A 27,071-nucleotide genomic window follows, 5' to 3' on the forward strand; every position below is an offset into this window, starting at 1 on the left:
CCAGATAATTAAAATACAAAGTAAAAAGCTAATTATTTCAGTAATTTTAGTCAGCTTTTTAGCATCTGAGCAGGTCTGAATATACTACAGGCAGCCCTCAGTAGTCACTGTTATTAGAGCTAATCCTTAAAATTCAAAAGCAGACCTCATTACTTTTTGTTAGTACAGTCTTTTTCACCATCCCTCCCCACCCAAAATAATAACCAGTTTATCATCAGCCTTCTGGCAATGGGCCCAGGGGCCTAATCATGCCTATATGGCATTTGCACTTTCTCTTTTCACATAATATGGTTGCCTCACTAAAACTTGCAAAAATTAGCATGAACCCCATTTCCCCCTTTGCCTCCCCCAACCCTGTGCTGGGCCTCAAAGAGCTTCAACAAAACATGGAAACGTTGTAGAGTAACATGGACAGATACCTTTATAAAAGAGAACCACGATCTTCTGAAAAGCTTTCATGAAATGGATGTTGTCGTAACAGTATTCTTGAACCTTCTGGAGGAGGATCAGTTCTGACTGGCCCTGGGAACTAAACACAGCCAGCAGTGGAGCATATTGCTGGAACAGAAGTGGGGAATAAGACCAACCATTAATTTTCATGGGAAGTACAGGGCCAACAATACTTGAATCACAGCTGGAATCTGGGGGATTTGCTTAGAAAGCATTTATTTTTAGGATTATAACAGTGTCCAATCAGAATTTATCTTTTATCTTAGCGTCATATCAGATTTCTTCACAGCACCCACTAAAAGAAGAAGAGATCAAATATGAAATTCTGACTTTATTAAAGGCCATGTACTACATCATCTACTGGGCACTATAAAAAGAAAATAGAGTGAGGTCTTGGAGTGGCCACATTCGGTATTGGTGGAGTGTGGAGTTTTCTTTTCCATACATCCCGGACCCCCCTCACAGGTCATCTTTGTGGTTTTGTTCATTTTGTTCATATTGCTCCCTTTGTCCCAATTGTCCCTGGTTTCCGGTCCCTGATGTATAGCCACCGTTTTTTCTTAAGACCTAACTAACCCCATTCACAAATTTCCTTCAAGGAGCCCTCCCGGATCAAGTTAACCTGCAGATTTTACTCACTGCTCTGTTCTAAACCCTGAGAGTTCTTTAATTTACATTCTACCTAATTTCTACTAGGTAGTTTTTGACTTACTAGTTCAAATGTAAACTCTGAAGGAAGGATCTAAGTCTTTCACTCATCTTAATATAGCTTTATAGGGAGTAAACAAGCAAAAACATGTATCCATGAAAAAAACATGCAATTTACACAATGAATTGACTTCCGACCAATCAGACACTTCTCAAATTCTAATGCCAATCAGTAGTCTACTTAAAATTACCAAGAATTTTTGTCATGTAGAAAGAAAAAAAACAAAAACAAAAACAAAACAATAGGCCATATTTTTCTTTAAATACTGAATATGATTTTTCTGTGAATTTTCTGACATTGTGTTTATTTTTTTTAAGGTTATTTATTTATTTATTTGAGAGCAAGAGAGCATAAGCAGGAGGAGGGGCAGAGGGAGAGGAAGAAGGAAACTCCCCACTAAACAGGAAGCCCGACACGGAGCTTGATCCCAGGACTCTGGGATCATGACCTGAGCCAAAGGCAGACGCTTAACTAACGGAGCCACCAAGGTGCCCCCGACATGGTGTTTAGTAAGAATTTACTCTTTGATATTTCATAGGCCCTTACCTCTGAGACATTTTAGATAATGGCAAATTTGAAATCAAAACAAAACAAAATAAACCCACAACAACAACAAAATCAAAGAAAAAAAATGGACATCTATCTTTGGCCTAAACCTGGGTGAAGTGCAGTTAGAACCCATGTGTCAAATGTAGAGTTGACAGCTGCCATAGGTCTGCAGCCACGACTGTGCCCTCTTGAGTCTGTACCTTCAGGTGCTTAAGGGCCTGCTCCGCAACCAGTTCTTCCTTCTTGTTCCATTCAACAGCATTCATTATACAGGTCCACAGAAGTCCAATCACTGCTGTCTCTGGAAGATCATTCCTCTTCATTTCTTCTTTGACGTAGAGCACCACCTACATTTCAGGGAGGAAGGGGTCAAAGAGGAACAGGCAGATAGGAGGCTCCCTCTCACTGTGCCTGGTCAGTAAAAGGTTTTGGGAGGATAAATATTCTGCTCAGTCCCTCTTTTCCTGGGACATATTCTCAGAGGACAAGAGGGAGGAAAAACACAATGATGTGTTCTCGAAGCAGATTTATTTTTAGTCCAAAAATTAATAGGCTCAGCTCTGGCCAGGAGTTGCTGGGTAGTAAGAAATAAGAGGGAATCTTTGTTCCTTAGGAGTTAATTCTTTTACATGCAGCAACCCCCCTTGGGTCCGGCAGAGCAGATTACATGGGCCAATTTGATTCTCTCATGGGGTTTCAAACAAGGGGATGGAGCCGGGACTCTTTTCCTCCGATCCTCAACTCTCAACTTTAAACCCGTTGATGAATGATGTCTTGGGTTTGTGCAAGTCCATTCACTATAATTTATTCCTTAATGATTATTTCTGATGACCCTGATTCCCCATGTGAATAAACTGTAAAGTGCAGAGGCAATTTTTTTAATATGATACATATTAATCCAACAACAACAGACAGGTTATTTTCTCCCTTAGAATCATGTTTAAATATGCAAATTTATCCTCCAATCAGATGGCCTGGAATAAAAGGTCTGCCTAGCTTAATCAAACTTGTTTAGAAAAGTCTTTTCCCTTTTGAAATATAATCATAAAGACAGTGATGAAACACCATAATCTCTATCAAGTATACTACTGCTTTGTGAATAGCACAACTCTCGCCTGGTCCCCACTTATCAGTGAATATCATAGTTTTCTTTCCTCCTGGCTGGTGTCATAAACGGGTTAAGTGGCCTTAGAGAAGAGAGGGGACTGGGAGGTCCCAGTGCCTGAGCTGGCTGGAGGAAGCTGCCAAGATAGGTGACATCCTTGCATCCAGAAGCATCACAGTGTTATGATGTTGGTTTTGCTTTTTTTTCCTCCATCGAAAAGTCATGTTCAAGTTCTTACTTGGAGAAATGTTCCTGAATACATTACTGACCTTACTGCCGTGAGACTTAGAAATATTTTTGTCACAACACCTCCATCTGCTGGATAGCATTGGTCCAGAATTCTCCAGCCACATAAGGTACCGGGTGGGGCTTAGAGCACAGAGCGCTAAGCATTTGGGACTTGGAAGTGAATGGCAAAAGGAAAGGACTTGATTTAATTTTGGATTATCATGTAAAAACTGTTAAAGTTCAAATAGGAGGTTTTCTGCAGATGGGAGTTTTTTTTTTTTTTTTTTTTTTAAGATTTTATTTATTTATTCACGAGAGACACACACACAGAGAGGCAGAGACACAGGCAAAGGGAGAAGCAGGCTCCATGCAGGGACTCGATCTCGGGATCATGCCCTGAGTCAAAGGTAGAGGCTCAACCGTTGAGCCACCCAGGTGTCCCAGATGGTAAATTTTTTAAAAATTAAAAATATATAGTCACAGTTATACAAACTACCATTATAAAAAAAGGTAGTATTTACATTTACAGGGATACACAGCTATTGCGAGTATGATCAAATAAGCCACTGGCCCAACTGCTCTTTTCCCAAGATATAAATTAAAAAACCATCAAAATTTTTTGTCTTAAAATAAAAAAAAACCCTACATATTCATACCCAGTGATCCCTGAAATACCCAGTGTTGATTTCAATTTTTTTAAAAATTTTTTAAAAATTTATTTATGATAGTCACACAGAGAGAGAGAGAGAGAGAGAGAGAGAGGCAGAGACACAGGCAGAGGGAGAAGCAGGCTCCATGCACCGGGAGCCCGATGTGGGATTCGATCCCGGGTCTCCAGGATCGCGCCCTGGGCCAAAGGCAGGCGCCAAACCACTGCGCCACCCAGGGATCCCCCAGTGTTGATTTCAAATACTAACCATATACTTAGCCATATTATAATATCTGCGATAAAATGGAAAACCCACTCTATAATGGTGTATATGGAGTGGATGGCAACTCTATTTAACAGATGAACTATTCGGCTAATCACAGTAGCCTGATAAAATAAATCACTTGCGTGGAAATGACCATCAATTTCTGGAACATGCTAGAGGATTCTGAATCAAAACTTTGCAATTATGCTAGTTTAAATGGTATAAACAAATACATAAAATTCACAGAAGTAAAAAAGGAAGTCTCCTTCAGGAAGGTCAAGTCTGTGCCACATGATGTTACTGCTCCCATTCATGTGTTTTGCAGTGATACAAGCCGATGGTTTCCTACCTCCTTGATTGGGCATTCCTGAGAAAGACGCTCCTGGAGCTCCTTCTGCAGCTCCTTCCTGGTGCCCAGGGACTGCTGGACTCGGAGGAAGTCGGAAAGCTCCTTTAGGCCTGCGTCAGTGAAGTATTTAGCAAAATGATCCACGCTCTGCCTATTAACTGGAAAGAGTTCCTGAAAGACAAAAGGACAAAGACTATTAAACAAAAAACTATTCATATTTCAGTAAGCATAAAGGACAACATTTTCATATTAAAATAGCACTCAGGCCATCTCATATTTGGAAGACCAGAACAAAGGATGATTGTCAAAAGAACAAATCTTGGGTATATTTCTTGAGCATTCACTAAGCACCTTTTAAAATTAGGCAGTTTTATAGAAAAAGAGAAAAAAATGCTAACCAACTTATATAAACTGGCTTCACTCATTGTGAACCAATATTTACTATCTCTTTCACTTTAATCAAAGTGTAGCATGTATGAATACAGAAGTAAACTTGCTAAATTAAATGCAAATAATATGATAACTTAGGAGTCAAAAGGCAAAAGCCAGTTTTAATACTGCTGAGATGTCTTGAGATAACATTAGAAAAACAACATTGACTATTATCTCAAGAACCTCTATTCACATTCTGAGAAAATGCTGCTATTATTCTAATACTAGCTTGGAGCGAAAGAAAATTTTTGTCTATTAATGATGGTGGCTCTAAATTAAGTCACAGCAAGATCTAATCTAAACCAACCCTATCAACTCTTCAGTTCATTACATAATTCTGTTGGAAATTTTTAAAGAGAGCAGTATACCATGGCTGCTTGCATATTTTTACCTCATTTCCATTTTACCTTACACAGCTTGGCAGAGTCTCAGTAACACTTAGTCATGTTCTAATCCTGTGTGACTTTAACACCCAACTAAGATATTAAGACAGTTTTTAAAACTCTCACATTTTTCAGACTGCTGCAGTCTAAAAAAATAGATCCAAACTTTCATGGTGGTTAGATTTGCATATGTATGGTCAACGGGCTATATTGCTCCAGTAAAAATCTCGGTGGAAAAATCTGTAACAGGTTTGCCACCAGGTAGAGGGACAGAGCCAAAGCCTTCTATGACATGACTCAAATTTCAATATTCTCTATATCATCATCCCCAAACTTGTCTTGTTGAGTTCCGAGTTTCAAAATGTCAGAAGAGTTGATGGGAGCAGCTATTAAACACATATTCAGAGCAGCCCCGGTGGCTCAGTGGTTTAGCGCCTGCCTTCAGCCCAGGGTGTGATCCTGAAGACCGGGGATCAAGTCCCACATCAGGTTCCCCACAGGGAGCCTGCTTCTCCCTCTGCCTGTGTCTCTGCCTCTCTCTCTGTCTCTCATGAATAAATAAATAAAATCTTTAAAATAAATAAACAAACAAACAAACACACACATATTCATGTTAAAGCAAACATTTCATATCAGACTGAAATTCTGGCACATTTGTTCTGTCATTCAAGAGGTCTTCCAAATCTGAGATGCTGGGAACTAATCTGAGCTTCTTCTATGAATCAAAATGTGATGGGCATATTCCTCATAATTATGTAAAGTAAAAATTTTTATAGAGGATGACTGAAGTCTCAACAAGGCTAAGGAGCTTGACTGAAATTATGTGGCCAGCTATATTTAAGGTCACAGCTGAGGACACCCAATTATTCTGTTACTCCACACAAGTATTCAATATTCAATTTAGTAAGAATGGGACTGCAAATTATGTTCAGAGCAATATATCATCAAACATATTACTGGTGGCTTATTTATGAACTATATCCATAGCCCTTATAAATGACACATAATACACTGAAGATTATTATTCAAATTAAACCGAAGTAAAGTTGGTCTAAATCCTATCACGACATTTATTGGCTTGGAATATGGTTTGTATTTGTTAGAAAAACCCTATCTAGGTACAAATGTCCATCAGATTAAAGTCTCCCCGCTTCTGCGTCTATTCCCAAAAGCAAAGCCAGAGTGATCCCGTTTAGACCCTAAACACAATTATACACAATCCTGCTGAGAATTTCCCAAAAGTTTTCCATCAGAATAAAAAACAAAGTTACTAGATGTTATCGACCTGCTACATCTCTGAGCTGATCTTTCACTCTTACCAACCACTCTCCCCCTTACTGCCCCCAACATGCTATGCCCCAAAACCTTTGTATTCTGTTCCTTTGCCTGAGAACTCTTCCTAGAGATACCTAGATTGCTCACTCCTTACCTCCTTCAAGTCTACACAAATGTTACCTTGTCAGAGACCTTCTCTTACCACTGAAAATCGCATCCTACTCTGACACTCCTTAGAGCTTCCCTAGCTCATTTTTTCCTCATAGCACTTTTAATTTCTTATTGAACTACATTCTTTTTTAAAGAGTTTATTTATTCATGAGAGACACACAGAGAGAGGCAGAGACATAGGGAGAGGGAGAAGCACGCTCCGTGCAGGGATCCTGATGTAGGACTTGATCCCAGGACCCCAGGATTCACAACCTGAGCAGTCGCTCAACCACTTAGCTACCCACGTGCTCCTGAACTACATATTTTAATGGTTGATTTAGTCTGTTGCCTTCCATCCCCTCTTTTCAGAGTTGCTATAATTTTTTTTTGTGCTTCCATATTACAGAAGTGGGTAACTATTGAACTTTGAGATATGCTTTTTTTCCTAAAATGTACTAGTACAGTCAGAGAGAATTTTGTTGTGTTAAGGAAACAAAAAATTTCCTCTTTGATGGTGAAACTGACCCTTTAGTTTCCCCTTCATTTACTGAGTTAGCAAATAGCAAGCGGCACGGTCCACAGAGAAATACTCTGTTCTTGTCAAGCTTACAGTGATTCTTGTAGAAATGTCTACCTGTGCTTTTCATATCCAAAACATATGCGGACATGGAAACCTCATAGGAACAGTTAAATAATATACTTTTCAAAAAGGAAAGACATTAAAAAAAATTAAGTGACTTAATAAAGTTAACCAAGCTCTGCCTATTGGCATCTTTAAGGAATCATGGCTTAAGAAATAACTGAGTCTTTTGTGGCAAGTTATAATAGACTGTATATTTGTTCCCAATCATTTGCCCTCTCTCCTTTAAATAAGTATTAAGAAAGCCCCTCCTTGCTGTGTCTGTGTGCAGAGGTGGAACAGTAGGTTACGACAGAATGAACTTTCCCACACACCCCACTTCTAGGCTTCACGAGGACTTCTTTCGGCCAGTAAGAGCTGAGCTTTTACTACACTGGAGTGATTCACTTCTATCTCCTGTGCTCCTGGTCCTTTGCCATGAGGACAGAATGGCCCACCTGGGAGGTGCAGCTGCAGGCTAGGTCTCAGAATGAAAAGGTATATGGATCACAGTGGGACGTGGCCCAGATATAGCCTATCCACAGACCTAGGAACAAGAATATATTGTCTTCCCATGAACTTCCATTCAGCTTTGACACCTATCACTTATGTTTTCTCCTTCTGTTTATAGGATCTACTTGAAGTCCTTGAGAAAGTAGGTTCTTAAAGGCAAGGAACTTTTCTATCCTGTTCTCTCCTGGCTCCTCAGCTTCTAGGACCATGCCTGGCACAGAACAGGCACTCAAATATAGGCTGAATAAAACTTATTATTAGGGACACCTGGGTGGCTCAGCAATCTGCCTTTGGCTTAGGGCGTGATCCCAGAGTTCTAGGATAGAGTCCCTGTCAGGAGCCTGCTTCTTTCTCCCTCTGCCTCTCTCTGTGTCTCTCATGAATTAATAATAAATAAAACCTTTAAAACACACACACACACACACACACACACACACACACACACAACTTATTATTAGCTCCAGAAATTAGCTAGATTCTGTATCTTTAAAATTTTCTTCTTAATCATATTAAGACTTTAAAGACCCAAAAGGGCTATTTTAAGGGAAGCTTTAAGAGATAAGAAATTTTAAGTGATTGAAAATAAAAGCATTGGGGGACCCAGGTGGTTCAGTGGTTGAGTGCCTGCCTTCAACTCCAGTCGTGATCCCGGGGTCCTGCTGGGAGCCTGCTTCTCCCTCTATGTTTTTGCCTCTCTGTGTGTCTCTCATGAACAAATAAATAAAATCTTAAAAAAAAAAAAAAAGGACAGTGAAAGCATTTATAGTTAAAATTATCCTTGGGTTTTCTGAGGGGAAGAGCTCACTTTTAGAATTACCCTACAGACAGGCAGATACCCTTGCGCACTGGAACACTTCAGAAGTGAAAAACAGGAAAGACCAGGTGAAGAGAAGATGATAAAGGTGTCTTTCAATTTTAGACTTTGTCCTAGATTTCAAAAGCAATGTCACTTGGAGAAATTTCTGTCATTTGCACATCTGTTGCTTCTAGCAGAAAGAAATTATAGTGAGCAGATAGAAATATAAGAACAAAATTTTTCTCTTGATTCTTTTTTAAATACAAAGAGAAATAAAAATATAATCAAGTAATTGTGATCACAGAAACTTAGAATCAACCACAATAAACTTATTTGCAGTTTATTGCAAATACCCAAGTATTTCCAAGGTATCTTGGTATAAACAAGGAATCCTGTTTAAACTGTTATTTTGTTAAATTAACAATCATGTGAGATCAGTGTCATCCATCTCTAACCTAACACATAAATGTTTAATTAGGTGGGACTGATGGGACTTTATAATATTACAACTTAAAATTGGACTCCTTAATTTTATCATTCCATTTATTTATAAAGATTAAGTTGGAATTAGTTTTGATCTGCCAAATATACAGAAATAAAAGGAACCACGCTCCAATTTAACAAAGACCCAAGCATTTCAGTCATGGATTGACAAACCCACAACTGACACATCAAGCATACAATCCCTTGTCTAGACAACACTTACAAGCAGCCTCTTGTCTAAGTTGGCTTTTCTCAAAGAAGAGGTAACAGAGTTGGCATCTTTTTCTGCCATCCATGCTTTAAAAAGCTTGACAGCAAATGAGGCTGCAATACCTGTTTAAAAAAAAAAAAAAAGAAAAAGAAAAAGAAAAAAAGTGAGAGTTTCATTCCTTTCATAAGCAAAACCACTTGTGATGATGGACAAGGCCACCCGGCCCTAGGTTTCCTGAAATGAGTAAACTGCTCAAATACTTGAATTGGTTGAGTAAAGCATAGCTCTCTAGGTGCAGTTCTCTTCATTAGGCACAGTTCTATTTTCATTACTCAAGAGAGTATTTTTTATAAGAGGGAAAAAGTTAAAATAGTTTTCAAAGTGGGACTCCCTAATTCCAACCTGGTATAATTGTAAATTTATTTATTTATTTTTACCTTGGTTTCAAACAGATTAAAAACCCAGTACTTTCTAGTGCTTTTGCCTCCATTTCACTATGTGGCTCACCAATATTTTATGTGTGTAATAGTAATCCTGAGGTATAGCAAACAAAAAAATGAAATGGCAACATGTCAACTATTTTGCTGATAAATAATACCAGTCAAAAACCATTGTTGGTGATGGCTATAAATACAGCTATGCAAGACAGTACATTATTTACTTTACAATTTTACTTTTTATAAAAAGCATTTGAAATACTCATGAGCTAAACTATAAAAGCATTGAGGCTGTTTCAAATTGAACTTTTTTCGGGATATTTTTAAAGAGATGACTAAAAGAGCCACAGTAATCAGAAAACCACTCGATTACATATCCATACTAACATTAAGATTTATTTCCAAATATAAGTAATTAGATAACGAGTAGACAGTTCTCCTGTGAACACTTCAAATTTCCAAGTTAATGTTACATTTACTTAAGAGTTAAAATGTAGTTGAAATATTAAATTGATTTTTCTCAATTGAAGCTTCACTATTATTGGTCTAAGCAGCTCTATTCCCCTTTTCTTTTCCTAACAGTATTTTAACTTTGCTTAGGCCAGGTGACTTCTAGTCTAAGTCCTGGTACCACCTCCTTCTGCAATGATTAGAGACCTCATGGGTAGCTAATCTGCCCAGGGCATCTCCCTGGCAACTGCTACTGAGCCAAAACAAATCATGTGGCCTATGACAGCCAATTAGGTGAAAGCAAGATGAATTAATTATCCTATGTTGAGAATTACTCTTTCACTGAATCTGAACAAGAAAGCATGTGCCAGCAGACATCTTACAATGACAAGGGAAATCATACTTGGAATGATGCTATTAAATGGTAGTGAGAAATAATGGGAGAAAATATCTGAGACCTGGATGACATTATTGTTCACCCTGAAGTCGAGGCGACTTCTATACTTTTTGTTACATACAAAATGTTCTTATATGTCAACAAATGTTCTTATATAGCAATTTGAGTCTTGTATTCGAAGTTAGTTGCATGTAAAAGCATCCAATTGATATATAAATTAGGCAAACGCCAACTTTATCCAGTTTTCTTCACTTGAATAAGCAGAGGAACTAGTCAAAAAAGAAAAAAAATTGAAAACTATGGCTAGGACAATAGAACAGGTGCTATATACTAGGGAATTTTATATTTGTTGACATGAATTTTTAATACTCTCAGTTCACCAAGTCAATGTAAAATTTAGTATATATTTATGTCATTAAATCAAAAATTAAGATGCAGTATAATCTGTATTTCATTAAAAATAATGTTTTAAACCAGGAATGTAAATCTTGGCTTAAACCTATCACTTTGCATTAACAGTGGTTCCTATTGGAAAATCTGGGAAATTTCTCTATACTCAAGATTCTTCTGAGTGGAATAATCCTTTCTCCTTAGCTATTGTGTGCAGTTGGGAAAAAGGTGTAATTTATCAATATACTCCTATCGAAGAAGGGAAAGTTTAAGCCTTTAGCTTCTAAAGATGGTGGAGTGTCAGAAAAAATTATATGACACAAACACTGTCATTCCGTAGCAAATGTATTTTTCTTTCCCCCCTCTTTCTTAAATTTCAATATAAAATTTTCAAATATAAAGAAAAACTGAATAAATTGACTATAAACACTCATATACCCACTACCTAAATTTTATACCTGTTAGAATTTTATTTGCTCCATCACTGTCCATCAGGCTAATAATTTTTGATACATTTCAAAGGAAGTTGTAGGTATCACTTAGAATTTTACTACAACTAGAAAGAAAAGTATTTTTTTATGAAGCCTAGGATAATCTAATATAATTGGCATTTACTGTTTACATTTTACCTTGTTTTATTTAAGTGTAAAATGGCTCACAACATAAATAAGATGTGAAGTATCACAAATTCTCTTTAGGAAAACACTTTAAAATGTCATATTAACAACACACTAATAATCACAGAATCTGAACTGTCACAAATCTAAGCTATGTTAAGTCAAAAACTATAGAAAATCTCTAAGATCACTTGATTCTAAATTTACTAATCTTCTTTCAGCTACAAGGAAACTAGAATCCATTTTACTGTAAGCATGAACGAGGCTGGGACTTCAAAATTTGTAGGAGAAAAACTACGTTCTAAGAAGCAGATGTTTTCACAAAAGCTCTTTTATTTTTAAGAAAAAAATAACTCTTTGTTTTGTGTTGCATTATAACTCGAATATCATTATCCTCCTCTAAGAGCCCACTTTTGTTTTATTCTATAACCAAGTGATTGTATATATGCTTATCAAACTCTTAATGCCTTAAAATTAAAGCAAGACTTTGAGGCAACCATCTGGACGTTCTTTCTAAAACTGAGATAATGAATATCTTAAAATGTGATAAAATGAACATCTGAGCACAAGGTTTTGGGAAGTAATGGTTTAGAAGAATGGTCCTAACCAGGGAAATAACATCCTGGTGGGGCGTGGGGAGGAGTGAGCATTTGGGAAAATGAAGGGGCCTTTTTTTCATTATACTAGAGGTGGGTGCTACATGCTGGTATTTTGTGCCTAAGGTCAAAAAGGTTAAATTCCCACAAAGCACAATGAAGCATTTTCCCAGCAAAATATGCCGGTAGCAACTAAATGGAGAGAAGTGGCTTAGAGTACATCAACTTCAGGGTTATCTGACCTAGACATTAAAGTCCTACAGCCCAAATTTCAGGTTATTATTAGTTTTTATTTGTCTTTGTAGGAGTGGGCATCTTCTGTCTTCCAGTTCCCTACAATAAGCACATACAATTCTTATTGTTTAAAGATAAACAGAAATTCTCTTACATGAAGGATGGCTGGGTAGCAGAACACAATAAGAAGAGGTACTGGTATTTTTCTAACCATCCGTGGCATTACTTTTTATATCTGCCAGGTAAGAAAGCACGAGAGTAATTACCTTCTTTGACTAAGCTGTCGGTGAACAGACTGGTGAGGATGGTGGCAGGAAGGGTGCCATTGCCCAGCAGGATCCCCGACAGCATTGCCAACTTTGTCTGCTCTGTTTCGGAAAAGGCTTTAAGGAAGAGGAGAAGCTGTGGGTCAAACAAAAGAAATTATGTCTATAAAGCCAAGGACTAAAGTAGGAAAATAACAAATGGAATGTGCACGCATGGCTAGATGGCAAACAGCTAGCTGGTCATATGCAGAGCATAGTTATTATTCATTAGAAACACACACATATGCTCACTCGTAAACTGGAGGCTAAGGAAAGTGATTTTCTCAGGCATGGTTCCTTTCTTCCAAGTTTACTTACTTACACATAGCTATAGATAACATTCACGGAAACAAAAAGAGACATTTGAACAGTGTAAATAGGCTACATAAAAAATTTACATTTGACTTTGTAGAGGACAGATGGTACATTTTACATAATGAGCACAGCATTTACTGACGTATATTATTGTCCTTCACATTTTTCATTTTTGTGGGTATCCTGTGCCCCCACTAGATCTACCCATTTTATTTCGGTTTGTTAAGGCACAATGAACAAAAAACAGGAAAAAGTCAATAAGCTCTGACATCATCACAGACTTTTCTGAATTCAGAGCATATAATGTTCTTCAAAGCAAGAATGTTGAGTGAGAAAGGGGTTTCTTAAGTTCTTGATGCTCTTGTAAAAATAACAAGACTCAAACTTGGTATTTCTCGGATCATGCAGTTTTACCAGCCCTGGTGATGAGGTAACGGAGGATCTGACACAAGTTCTTAATGGAGAAAAGACCTCTGATGTGTTAGAAAGAACAGTTTTGGAGGGGTAATTGAAAAAGTAGCAACCCCAGAACGGCTAATGGAAAACCTAAGCAAAAGCGATTATACCTCACTTCCCATTTTTAATTCTAAGAGTATATTCAGTCATGTGCAACATCCCCCTCTTTCCCCACCTAGTGCTTTGACTCTATTCCATGACTATCATAGTCCTTGGGCATGTTACCAAGATCCCCAGGGCTCAACATCACAACTGGGGCATTGCTGACTTTTTCATTACTTTGTACCAATGAAATTCCATTAACTCTGTGCAGCACGTAGAGCAATATTAATTTACCATCCCTGACAGTTATAGGATTATTACATTACAGAGAAGTTATGTGATTCTAAATGTTTATATTATGAGTAAGTGGCAGAACTGGAATCAAACTTGTCCATTTCACTCCCAGGTTATGCCTATTAAAGTTGCAAAGAATTGAAAAAAAAGTCACCTTCAAAGTTTGTAAGAAAACAATGAGGGAATGAGAGCATCAATGGATACAGCTCCAGGGAGCACCAGGAATGAGGCAGAGTAAAAAGGCTGACAAAATCATACACACCTCACATTAATCTGGCCTTTTCCTCTGATTGTAAAGATGATTAAGGTTCAAGTGGATAATGAAAGATAGTTTCCAAAATAAACTTTTAAACAGTACTTTTTAAGCACATCAATACACTCGCACTCATTAAAAATACTCATTTTAACAAAATAGTACAAAAGTTAGATCTTTTATAAAAGTAATATTCACATCGATCAATTATATTAATCAATGTTAAAATCAGATGCTGTGTGTATTCCAGAATGTTCCTTAAAAAATGGATATACCATGAAAAATGAATCATTTTTGAAAGTATATTCATTATATGAATGAAATAACTAAGAGAGCTTTCAAGATGCCAATGAGCTAATAGAAGTAAAAACATGACAGGTAATACATTAGACAAAAGTAGTAAAGTGCTTATTTAAATGCTTTACATCATTTCCCTCCATTATTTCCATTCTTTTATTTATTTTTTTAAAAAGATTTTTATTTACTTATTCATGAAAGAGAGAGAGAGGCAGACACAGGCAGAGGGAGAAGCAGGCTCCATGCAAGGAGCCTGATGTGGGACTCAAACCCAAGAATCCGGGATCACTCCCTGAGCCAAAAGCAGGCACTCAACCGCTGAGCCACTCAGGCGTCCCCCATTTTTTAAATTTAATCAAGCATTGTTATTTTTCTAGGCACCTAGCAATGTAATGGACTTTTTTTTTTTTCCATTTAAGTTTTTTCCTATTTAATAAAGCAAGCAAGCAAGCTTTAATACATGCAAGTAAGAATAAAATCTATCACCTCAGAATAATATAGAAATGTGATCTCTCTAGTCCGGCTTCCTTAGAATTAACATTATTAATTGTTTGATAGGTATCCTTCCAGATTTTTAAATGCACTTATATAGGTCTAATATATTATAAATAATTATATATATAAAAATGTAGTGTTTCTACTGAATTATACGTTTGTAACAGCTAAAACTTGCCAAGGGTACCAGCTACTTTTCTGAGTACTTTGTGTGTTACTACTTATAAAAGCCTGGATCCTCATTTCACAGAAAAGTAAACTGAGGCACATAGAAACTGAGTGATTTGCTGAGGTTAAGCTACCAAAAGGTTGCTCTGCACCCTGTAGAATTTATCATGGATATTCTCCTTAATCAATTCAAGTGGCTACCCTTCATTGTCTGAAGAAAGATTTTACTGTCAAAATCTTCCATCATGTATGGATCCACTTTTTTTTTTTTTTTGGTATGGATCCACTTTGAATAGGGGGAAGTAAGTAAGTAGCAAAATAGATGTTATGGTTCCTTTATTCTCTTGGTTTATAATTCTGCAGTTATCTAAAACTGGAAACAATGAGAAAGCAACATGCACATCTGTAACAGGTTAATGTAGTGAGTGCTAGATATAAATACACAAGATTTAGAAATTGGAAGAGGGAACATGTTGCAATTACTGAACAGAGCTCTTCCTTAATGAGGTACTATTTATTTCCATATGTACTAGAGGCTACTTACTCTATTAAACTACCTTATGTGTTATCTCATTTCTTACAGCAACCATGAGGTATGTCATCTTATTGCAGCTATTTTACAGTTGAGAAACCTCAGTGAGATTGCCACTCATATATTATCTCCAAAGACATGCTTTTATCCCTTTGCTAAACTGTACTTTTGGAAATTAAAAGAATTTTTCTGGGTATTAGCTGTCCATATATTCTCTCATACGCTGTAATGATTAAATCACCGTATCTAGACTCTTCCCTTGATATAATCATTTTTCTCGCATATTTGGAATCTCCAGTTTTTATTTTAAGCCCATATAGGTCAGGGATCAGATGCTATAAAATCATTTCTTGGAGCAAAGCATGCTATCTGACAGTAAACATGAATGAACAAAGTCTAAGTTAATCATGTATTTTTTCCTATAGTTATTAGCTAGTGATCTGTCATACTCATTCATTCAACGTTTATTAAAAACTTTACTATGTCCCTGGTACTTCTGCACTGTTGCTGTAGATGCAAAATTTCCATCCCCTCCATTTAGTTACTTTAAGCAGATAAGGCATTACATTTTAATTTTACCTTTTTCATTTCATCCTCAAATGCTTTTTCCAAATACTTATATCTCCTGATGAGTTTATTGAAGACCTAAACATAAAAGAGAACCATTTAATATTAGGTAAATAATTTAAAAAGGCAATAGGTATAGAAACTCACAATAACCACAACATGGACCTCTAATAATAAGAAAAATTGTAGTTAAATTCAACCGTGTAGAATAAAAGAAATTCAGTCAAGAGTAAAATAGGTAAGAAATCAAACACGACTTTGATGAAAATACAATAATGTTAAAACTGTGGGATGCAGAGATTGAAAACAACTGAAATGAATGGGGTTGCAGACAGAATCATATAAATCAAGGATATGATGGAGAGGAGAGCAGACCTCAGAGAAATTTGACTCTTGGCTGACACAAACATGTTTTTTGGCAGACAAGTGAAAATTGGTATAACTTAATAGTTATAAAAGATTACTGGCCCCCACAGTCTTGAGAACACTCATGCAGGGTTTGCAACTGTGTCAGTGGATTTCTGGGCTACTTTTTAAAGTGGAATGACGTTTGCTACGGACTGAATGTTTGTGTTCCTACTAAATAAACATGTTGAAGCCCTAGCCTCCAATGTGACTGTATTTGTAAGTAGGGACGTTAGGAGGTAGTTAAATGAGACCATAAGGGTGGGGCCCTAATCTCATAGGGCTGATGGCCTTGTAAGAACAAGAGAGACTGTACCAGGAACTAAATTGGGTGGCACCTTGATCATGCCTCCCCAGCCTTTTGAACTGGAAATAATAAAATTCTACTGTTTAAGCCCTCCAGTTTTTTGTTATGGTAGCTTGAAGAAAATAATATAATGTTCTTATTTAAATAGAGATTTTATCAATATAATATTTTTCTAACTGAAAATGATTTCTGATTCTAATTCCTTTCTCTTACATCCATATAATATACTCCCATCTAAAACAGTATATTTATTCCTTAATGTGATCAAGATGGAGTCCAAGAGTAAAAATGGCAGTGCGGTGTTGCCCTTTATGAAGAAAGGACAATGACCCAGGCAGGAAACTAATATGCAATAAAGAAAAACAAATGGCATTAAAATCCAACAAATCGGATTGGATTGGCACTGAGAGTAACAATGACTGTTAAAGAGTCAGTACAGAACAGGAACACACCAATCCTAGATTGGCTGTGTTCGATGCATGTATGTTCAGCTTTACAAGATCACATTTATCAGGCTGTTCGATTTTATAATCCCACCACTTCCTGACATTATTATTATTATTATTATTTTTCTACCAATGTAACAAATGCAAAAAAGATAGTGCATGATTTTATTTGAAGTTTCACTAATTACTAATAAGTTTGAACATGTCTTCATCTGTTTTGGGGGAGACCTGTGTTTCTTCTCCTCTGAAATGCCCATACATCTTTTCCTAATAAGGATGCTTATCCTTTTCTTACTGACTTGCAATTCTTTAGTTTAATATGGATATGAATCCTTTACAGACTCTCTATATATCACAAATACCTTCCTTCTCTTTCTTTTTAATAGCTACATAATAATCTATTAATATGAATTAGAAAGTTTTAACGAGTACTCTACTGGTAAGACTTCCATGCTGTTTCCACCCCATGATGCTAGTACAAGCATCACTGATTACTCCCACTGTCTGTGTCATTCTACACACATGCAAACATATCTGTAGGATGCAGTCCTAGAAATGGAACTGCTGGGTCAAAGACAGTGTGTGATTTTAGTTTTAAAAGATAGTACACCAAATTGCTCTCCCTAAAGGTTGTGCCAATTTATAATCCCATGAGAATTTATGCAAGCATCTAATTCTCTGTCTGTATACGTGAGAGGTAAGAAAACAAGTCTACCTTTGCGAAGTTATAATGCCCACTGCCTTATTATGAATGCAGTTATCTTTTCATATGTTTAAGAGCTAACATTCCTATTTAAAAAGTAGCCTATAGAATTTCTGAACCTAATGTTTCCCTAATTCCTGCTCAAATGTGTCCCTTCTTATACAACAATCTCTCAATGATGGACTCTACCTGAGCATAATTTCGGATGGTTTCATGATCTTCATTTGCTGAAAACACACAGTGGTTGGTCATCTTGGTCTTGTCACCATCATCTATGCGTGTTCCTCCGGGGGCTGAAAAGGGAAAGGTGATTACTATGACAACTGTGAAATGACAGGAGCATATGCATCCTGCATACCAAGAATAATAAAAGTAGGGATCCCTGGGTGGCGCAGCGGTTTAGCGCCTGCCTTTGGCCCAGGGCGCAATCCTGGAGACCCGGGATCGAATCCCACGTCGGGCTCCCGGTGCATGGAGCCTGCTTCTCCCTCTGCCTATGTCTCTGCCCCCCCACCCCTCTGTGACTATCATAAAAAAAAAAAACAAAAAAAAAAAACCACAATAAAAGTAGATGTACAAATCTAGAAGCACAGAAAAATTCATAGGATGGGGTGTCTGTGTAGATGCATATGTTGTTACATATTTGTGTATGTTTCTAATACAATGTAAACTGGTTGTTCCATTTTCTACTACTGCCATAGTGTGTGAGATTATTATTCTACCAGGATACTATCACTAGAAGTCCGGACTCAGTTATTTTCAATGTAGTTCCTGATGTGTCTGACATCAGGATATGGTTCACTTTTTCAGGCTTGATAACATTTTGCTGGACTCCAGGTCACCAACAGCGAGGTTGGCCAGACTTGGCTCTTGTAGCAGACCTTATGACTTCCTACTTGAATAGACTTGGAACGGTTCCCTTCTTTAACAAGGCAGTTATCCACACAGGGTTGAACAGTATACACTTTGACTCCTTGTTATTTGTATTTGATCACTGGGTAGCTATGCTGGCTAGGAAAGGGTATATTTTATTCTCTCTCATCTTTCTTCCTTATTGCCTACACAATGTCATGGAATAAGCAGACTAGAACAAAATAATGTCTTTTTCTATGACTCAACTTTGCACATTCAAAGGCTTCTCCTGTAAATTTCAATGATGGCCATTACAAACACTGGTCAACGCTAGATATTTTCATTTTCTGATTTTTTTTAAAAAAAGATTTTTATTTGACAGAAAACGAGAGAGCAGAAGCAGGGGGAACAGTAGAGGGAAGGAGAAAGAGAAGCAGGTTCCCCATGAGCAGGGAGCCCTACACCAGGCTCAATCCCTGGACTCCGGGACCATGCCCCCAGCCGAAGGCAGCTGCCCAACCAACTAAGCCACCCAGGTGCTCCTTGTTTTCTGATTCTACATTGTAATTAGGGCAGGAAGTTTGAATAAGCCAAGTTAGACTAATGCCTTTTATACACTCAACAAATATTTGAAGAATATATATCAGCTACTTCTTTTATTTATTTATATAACTGCCTTGATTTAACTTGTGATTTTAGATCTTTGGATGAGAAGTGCTATACCTAGCCAACCTTTTTCATACTCCTGCATACAGTTTTTTTTTTAATTTTTATTTTTTTAAAGATTTTATTTATTTATTCATGACACACACACACACACACACACACGCACAGAGGCAGAGACACAGGCAGAGGGAGAAGCGGGCTCCATGCAGGGAGCCCGATGTGAGACTTGATCCTGCACCCAGGCTGCCCTTGCATACAGTTTTATAAGCAAATTACTTTTTAGAAAAGTCAGCTTGTTCAGAAATCTATTTTCATGCAATTAATTTATGCATGATTTAATTAGCCCTATGTAATGAATACAACCACCTGGAACAAAATTTTATTAAGATGATAATCTAAAAACTCTGGGCTAATGACTCCTGTCTGACAGAAGTTACATAACTGAAAAGTCTGATTTTGAAACTAGTCTTTTTCCTTAAGAGGAAGTTTTGCTTTCTAAAAAAAATTTTAAAAAGATTTTATCTACTTATCTATTTGACAGAGAGAGCACAAGCAGGGGGAGTGGTAGGCAGGGGGAGAAGGAGAAGCAGGCTCCCCACCGAGCAGAGTACCTGATGTGGGGCTCAATCCCACGACCCTAGGATCATGACCTGAGCAGAAGGCAGATGCTTACCAACTGAGCCATCCAGGTCCCGTAAAAGACAAGTTTTAAAAACTGCATTATTTTACAAAACATGTTACACATTAATAATACTGCTATAGCTTGCATTAAGTTTTTCACTCTGATGCTAGAACCAAATATTATTTGCTTTTTCTAAAATTTTGGTGGGCCTGCTGTTTTTCTCAAAATAGAAGTGAAAGAAAAAATATTTCTTGTATCTACTCTTCAAAGAATACAACTGAAAAACCATGAGGACTATTGTTTTAAGAACAATGCACGAAGGTAAATTTTTTGTGTAGGTGTGAGGACAATTCCCATACTCAATAAGTAAACAAAGTGTTTATATAAAAAGACTATTCCTGGCTGGCTTTCTCCATTACATCATAGGCCTCAACCTGGTAGGTGTCCAGGGGTTGGACCTGCTGTGCTTTTAAGTCTTACCACATAGTTTACCCTACCTTCTTGGATATATGCATGTAGAGTGAAGAAGCAAAATTGAGGCCACAGTTATCAATTTGCTGACCATCATTATACAGATGGTTAATGAAGCTTTGAGATTATCAATGTGAAGTATACAGGTCATGTAAGGGAAAAAAGTAAACTTTTCCAGCACGACAGAAGGTCAGCACTAAGAACTGAAAATGGTCTACAGGATTGACTAATAGTCATGAGTGACTTTGGCAAATCAAAACTTGCCAAAGACCATTATTTTTTTAAAGCATTTTTTATTATTTTTTTAAAGATTTTATTTATTTATTCACGAGAGACACACAGAGAGAGAGAGAGAGGGGCAGAGACACAGGCAGAGGGAGAAGCAGACTCCATGCAGGGAGCTGGACATGGGACTCGATCCAAGGTCTCCAGGATCACGCCCTGGGCTGAAGGTGGCGCTAAACCGCTGAGCCACCGGGGCTGCAGAAGACCATTCTTGTAGAGAATTTACCAGTACATCAACCAAAGTATATCATAATTAATGAAATACAAAGCGAACCATCTCATCAGAAAATGTTCAGCTTCACCATTGATTTAAAATTTTTGAATGAAAATATCACTTACTTAATTGGCAAAAATTTTAAAACTGACAAGCTTGAGAGTACCTAATATTGCTAAAGGTATAGGTAAATTGTAGGAACACGATTTTTGATAAAATGTTAATTAGAATATTGCTTTTGAGGGCTGGTCTTCTCTCTCAGATAGGTAGACAAAGACAGAGATATCCTTCAATTCATTAATCCTTGCTAAATATATAAAGATATAATAAGAAAATATAAAGCTACGTGTATACAGATACTGATTATATTGTTGTTTACAATAAAGACAACTAGGAACAAATTAAATATGTTTCAAAATTAGTATGGTTTTGGTTCTTCTTGGAATCATCTAAAGTAACACGCATGGACATGAAAGGCAATAATATATTGTTGAATAAACAAAAAACAGCCATGCAGAGTATCACTTCTATAATACCATCCCATTCTCAAAAATTAGCATAGGTAAAGAGATTTCAAGAAGGGAATTAATCAAGATATTAACAACTGTTATCTCTGGGTCATGGGATTTGAACACATTACATATAGATCTTATACTTGGACTTGAATTATCCAGTGGAAAGGTGAGATCTTTACTATGAATCACAGCAACAAAACTAACGTGGTATGTAGTGAAAACCAGCTATACAGATCAAAAGGGGACCTGGGAGTAGTGGAGGCATGTACCAAAATGGAGAGATTTTTCAGAGGGAAGAGTTAAGGTATGGCTCTACTTCAAAATGGATGAAAGTATATATCTTGTCCTAAAGTAGGCTGGCTTAAACAGTGTTTCTCAGTGAAAGGTGCTGATATCGCATAGGACAGGGCAATTTTTCATTATATTGAATATCCCTTGCATGGGAAAGTAAGTGGCATACCTACTTCCACCATCAAGTCTTTTCAGCAACCAAAACATTTCTACGCATTTGCAAATATCCTCTAGGCAGTTGAAAAATCACTGGCCTAGCAGATTTGACCACTTCTCGTGATTTATGATTACCACAGAAACTACTTATAAAAACTAAGTTCTAAGGAATAAATATGAGATGAATGGGTCATTATGATATCTAATCAACATTTAGGTCAACATACCAGGTCACTCAAATAGTATTCTAAAGCCTTCTTCTCTAATGCCTCTGCTTTATAAGATTATTTTGCTTTTAATCCATCTCTAATAATTTTTAAAACTTTTATCTTTATTCCTTTTAACTATATATTCACAACTGTACATTTTTTAAAAACCAGATTTAAACCATATTTCCAATATTTTATTATTTATGGATTAAATGGCATTTAATGAAAAACAGAGGATTACTTGTAAATTTGTTGACACAGTTACATTTCACTACAAGAAAAAAGGATGGCTTCAAAAAAAAGGTACTAGGTATTCGGGGGTTAAATAAATATATTGGAAGGAACTAGCAGACATACACCAAGTTATACTCTACTACAGCAATTACTCTTCCTATATCTGCTCCAGATCATTTAAGAATTAGAGATGCATGGGAACCTGGCCTTTCACTATACAACAAAGTGGCCGTGTTGTGACATCAACAAAAATAGTCATTTCTATGCCTTTCTTAACCAATAACAATTTCTACAGACAAACTACTATCACCCCAAACTGTAAATTAGGTAAAAATTGTAGAGACTCCCATTTCTATTTTTTATTAACTCTCACTAATGTAAATTTATAAAGATTCTATCTTGTAAGGAAACATTTCAATGGAATTTAAAGTACTACAAGAAGAATCTATAACGCCCGGCTTACCAAGCATACTGCCAGCCACCAGGATATCGAAGAGTGTGTCTGCATAGCGACGATAATCTAATCTTGAGCCTGTGGAATCCAGAAACTTGGCTACAGCTTCAAGGTCATCACCAGCTTCATTAAGCCCCTGGACAAGTGTATCCCTGAAGACTGTGGGTTCGAATTTCTCTTTTTCATCTAAAATAAATAAGTTACAAAATTATTCTTTTTATTTACAATCCTATTCCCAAATGCAACCATACATTTCCTTTGTTCACTGGATAGTTTGATATTATATTTGACGGTTTGATTATTTAAAACTTGGAAGACAACTAAGCTTTTCTGCTAGATTTACAGGTTTTGAAACCCCTTGATTAAATATTTATTTGATCAAATAATTTATTTTTCTATTTAAAAGGACCAGAAGAGTATATTAACTCTAATATACAATAAAATTGATAATTGATCATTTCTTTCATACATAGGATTGGCCAATGTAATCTATTAACCCTAACTATCTGAGAAAAAATAAGGTGTAACGATCAAAACTTAAAATTTTGTTTCATTTAGGATAGAAGAAAATGACTCAGGAAGAAGTGCCTCAGAATAAAGGAGAATAAACAAATGAACAAAATAAAGATTAGGAGAGGAAATAAAGAGGGACATCTCTTTTTTATTTTATTATTTGTTATTATTATTATTATTACGGACATACATTAGTTTCAATTATCAGTATATCAATTATAATCAACATATCAGTTTCAGATGTGCAGCATGATTCAGTATTTGTCTATTTTGCAAAATGATTACCACAGTAAGTCTAGTTAACATCCACCACCATACATAGTTAGAATTATTTTTTCTTGTGATGAGCACTTTTAAGATCTTCCCTCTCAACAACTTTCTATTGTACCATACAGTATCATTAACTTTAGTCATCATGCTGTACATCACATCCCTGGAACTTATTTATTTCACAACTGGAAATTTGTTCCTTTTGACTACCTTCACCCATTTTGCCTGCCCCTCACTCCCTGCCTCTGGCAACCACCTGTCAGTTCTATGAGTTTAGGTTTTTTGTTTTGAAAGATTCCACACATAAGTAAGATTATATGGTATTTGTCTCTGACTTATTTCATTTATCATAATGCCCTCAAGGACTGTTCAGGTTGTCCCAAGACTTCCTTATCTTTATGGCTCAATAATATTCTATTATATATATGTATATATCGTATTTTCTTTATCAATTCAACCATTGATGGATAGAAGGTATGGCTGTTTCCATACCTTGGCTACTGTAAATAATGCTGCAATGAACATGGGGGTGACTATATCTTTTCAAAATTACTGTTTTCATTTTCTTCAGATAAATACCCAGGAGTGGAATTACTGGATTATATGGTAGTTCTATTTTATTTTTTTAAAGATTTATTTATTATGAGAGAGAGTGTGTGTGTACATGAGAGGGGAGGGAAGGGGAAGAAAGAGGAAGAGAAAATCCTCTAGCAGATTCTCTGCAGAGCAGAGTCCAATGCGGGGCTGGATCCCAGGACCCTGAGATCATGACCTGAGCTGAAATCAAGAGTTGGGCACTTAACCAACTCAGCCACCCAGGAGCCCCTTTAAATTTTTTTGAGGAACTTTAATTCTGTTTTCCATACTGGCTATGCCACTCTACACTCTCATCAACATTTCATGAAGATTTCCTTTTCTCCACATGTAATGAACACTTATTTCTTTTTATAAGATAAGTTATTCCAGGACACTTAAATATTTAATATATACCATGAGCTATATATAGCTATATATATATAGCTATATATATATATATATATATATATATATATATATATATATTTATTGCTTCAGAGCAGATGTTCTCAATCTTTTTGTTCTCATGACCCCTTGCCACCGTTAAAAAAATACTGAGGATTCCAAAGAGCTTTTTTCTGTAAGGAGGTTATTTTTATGGATACTTACTCTATAGAAATTAAAACAAAATTTTAAAATATTTATCAAATTAAAATAGTGTGAAGACAGGCTTTGTTTAATCTCTTTAATGCTTGGCTTAATAGCAGACAGATGGATTCCCATATCCACGGAGTGCAATCTGTTGTGATATCACACATCATGTAGCCTCTGGGAAACCACCATAAACCATGAGTGAATATGTGAAAGAGGCAAAAGGTATCTCACTATTATAATGAAAATAATTCTGAATTTGTAGAATCCCAGAAAAGGCTTCAGAGGATTTAGGGATATAGATACATGGAGCTTCCTACCCTCAGCAGACTCAAAGACTTCTTGTGGAAGGTTAATTTGGAGTCAGATCTTATTTTTTATTTATATTTTCATTAATTCTTGTGCCCAATGTGGGGTTCTATCTCTTGACCCTGAGATCAAGAGTCCCATGCACTACCAACTGAACCAAGCAGGGGCTCCTGGAGCCAGATCCTAAACAAAGCAAGGATCACATACTGTTGAAAACAAGTGAACATGACAAATCAGAGGTCAGAAGAGGCAGAAAAAAAATTACTAAATTAAAGGTAAAGGTAGGATTCAATTCAAAGGACTTCACTTTCACTCCCCTTTCAGAAAATGATTTTAGATGTGGAAAGGAGGGGCAAATGATGAACCAGAAACTTCACAAAAATCCTATCATAAATACCTTTAGAGAGATAAGTGGACACTGCAACTGTTAAGAAGGAGGAAGAGGAAAGGAAGAATAAAATGTCAAAGAACGAAGAATCCTTTCATGAATAAAGAAGTTCTGGGAAATGGAAAGTATGATAGAAAAAGTTAAAAACTAAATACAAGAGCTGAAAGAGAAAGCTGAGAATATCTTTTAGAAACTAGAATAAAAGTCAAGAAAAAAAGACCTATTAAATAGGAGCAAAAAAGATAAGAAAAAGGGCAGACCAGTCAAATGTTCAAATAATAATGACATTATTTTTAAGATTTTTTTTTTTTTTTTTTAGTAATCTCTACACCCAATGTGGGGTTTGAACTCACAGCCCCCAAGATCAAGAGTCGCATGCTCTGCCAACTGAACCAATTAGGAACTCTGAGAATTTTTTTTTTTAAAGGAAAGAAATGATTTAAAAATTCCAAGAAGGTTTAAACAGTTGAAGGACATGAGTTTCTCAGTAAACAGCTGTAGGACACCCAGCACAAAGATTCAAAGAGGACACTCGATAAGACTCCTATCTTATCATGTAATCTCAATGCTGGGAACAAAGCAGCTATTGGAAGTTTAAGGGGCAAAACCCCAAAGCAAATACAAACTATCAAAAAACAGAATGACATTAAATTGCTCAATAGAAATACCAGAAACCAGAAGAAATTTCTTCAAATTTCTATGGGAAAATGATTTCCAAACTCTTAAGTCTGAGATTCAGTCAAGCTATCAACCAAATGTAAAGGCAGAATAAATGGATTTTGAGACATTCATGGCCTTGAAAATGATGTTTCTCATACACTCCTTTCTAAAAAGCTATTGAAGCAGACACTCTACCAAAATGAGAATCATTCATGATCTCATGATCTTACTAAGTCATGAGATCCCAGGAAAAAGAAAAAAAAATATGAGCCAGGCAACAGGACTCTCTTGGAGAGTGGTAAAAAGACATTTCCAACATTTCATACTGCCAGCTGTACTGCTGACCTGGAAGGCAAACCGCCCGGGAGGGTATTTCCCTCTGATAGTATAATGATATATGATGAGAATTCCTAAAGTTTTTGTATTCAAAGATTTTTACGCAATGAAGGGAAATGTCAGTACTGAGTGTTAAGATACGGCCAATGACGACTGACAAAAAAGGATAAATTAGGAAATGTTAACTCCAAAGACAAAATGAAGTTCAGAAAAAGAGGAATAATCAAGGAATAGCTGAACTGTGACTAGCATGCACAAAGTCACAGTAATACAAACCGGAAACAGTGGTCTGACTAAAACCAACCCATAGTAAAGAGAAACAAAGAGACATCTGCAGGTGGGTAGGGCTGTGTAGAGAGCTAAATCCTTATCTTCCATAGTATCAAGTGCAGATATAATACCCTCCCCCCCCACAGCAAAGTCAGGAAATAACCATGTAAGAATGTTACATGGTCACATGAATGTAAAAATTTTAAAAAGCATATAAAGAGTGGAAGGCATTCCTCTGGGGAGACGATCTGCTGTTGCTGTAACATGCTTTGCAGGATGGTTTGAACATTTAAACCAGGTGACTCTGATACATTTCA

General features: G+C 36.5%; 1 protein-coding gene across 3 annotated transcripts in view; it reads right to left on the reverse strand.

Annotated features, from left to right (window-relative positions):
* The window catches only part of BZW2 (basic leucine zipper and W2 domains 2), a 62,921-nt gene that overhangs the window by 7,814 nt on the left and 28,036 nt on the right, over window positions 1-27,071 (reverse strand). For all 3 annotated transcript variants that reach the window (XM_072783901.1, XM_072783902.1, XM_072783900.1), the window contains 8 exons: window positions 22,851-23,027; window positions 18,062-18,165; window positions 16,024-16,089; window positions 12,554-12,689; window positions 9,179-9,288; window positions 4,305-4,475; window positions 1,909-2,055; window positions 420-558 (listed from right to left, as the gene is read on the reverse strand). In XM_072783901.1, the coding sequence (XP_072640002.1) occupies window positions 420-558; window positions 1,909-2,055; window positions 4,305-4,475; window positions 9,179-9,288; window positions 12,554-12,689; window positions 16,024-16,089; window positions 18,062-18,165; window positions 22,851-23,027 (1,050 nt within the window). The remainder of the gene's footprint in view (window positions 1-419; window positions 559-1,908; window positions 2,056-4,304; window positions 4,476-9,178; window positions 9,289-12,553; window positions 12,690-16,023; window positions 16,090-18,061; window positions 18,166-22,850; window positions 23,028-27,071) is intronic.

This window comes from Canis lupus, chromosome 18 (assembly GCF_048164855.1).
Source record: "Canis lupus baileyi chromosome 18, mCanLup2.hap1, whole genome shotgun sequence".
Classification (NCBI taxonomy): domain Eukaryota; kingdom Metazoa; phylum Chordata; class Mammalia; order Carnivora; family Canidae; genus Canis; species Canis lupus.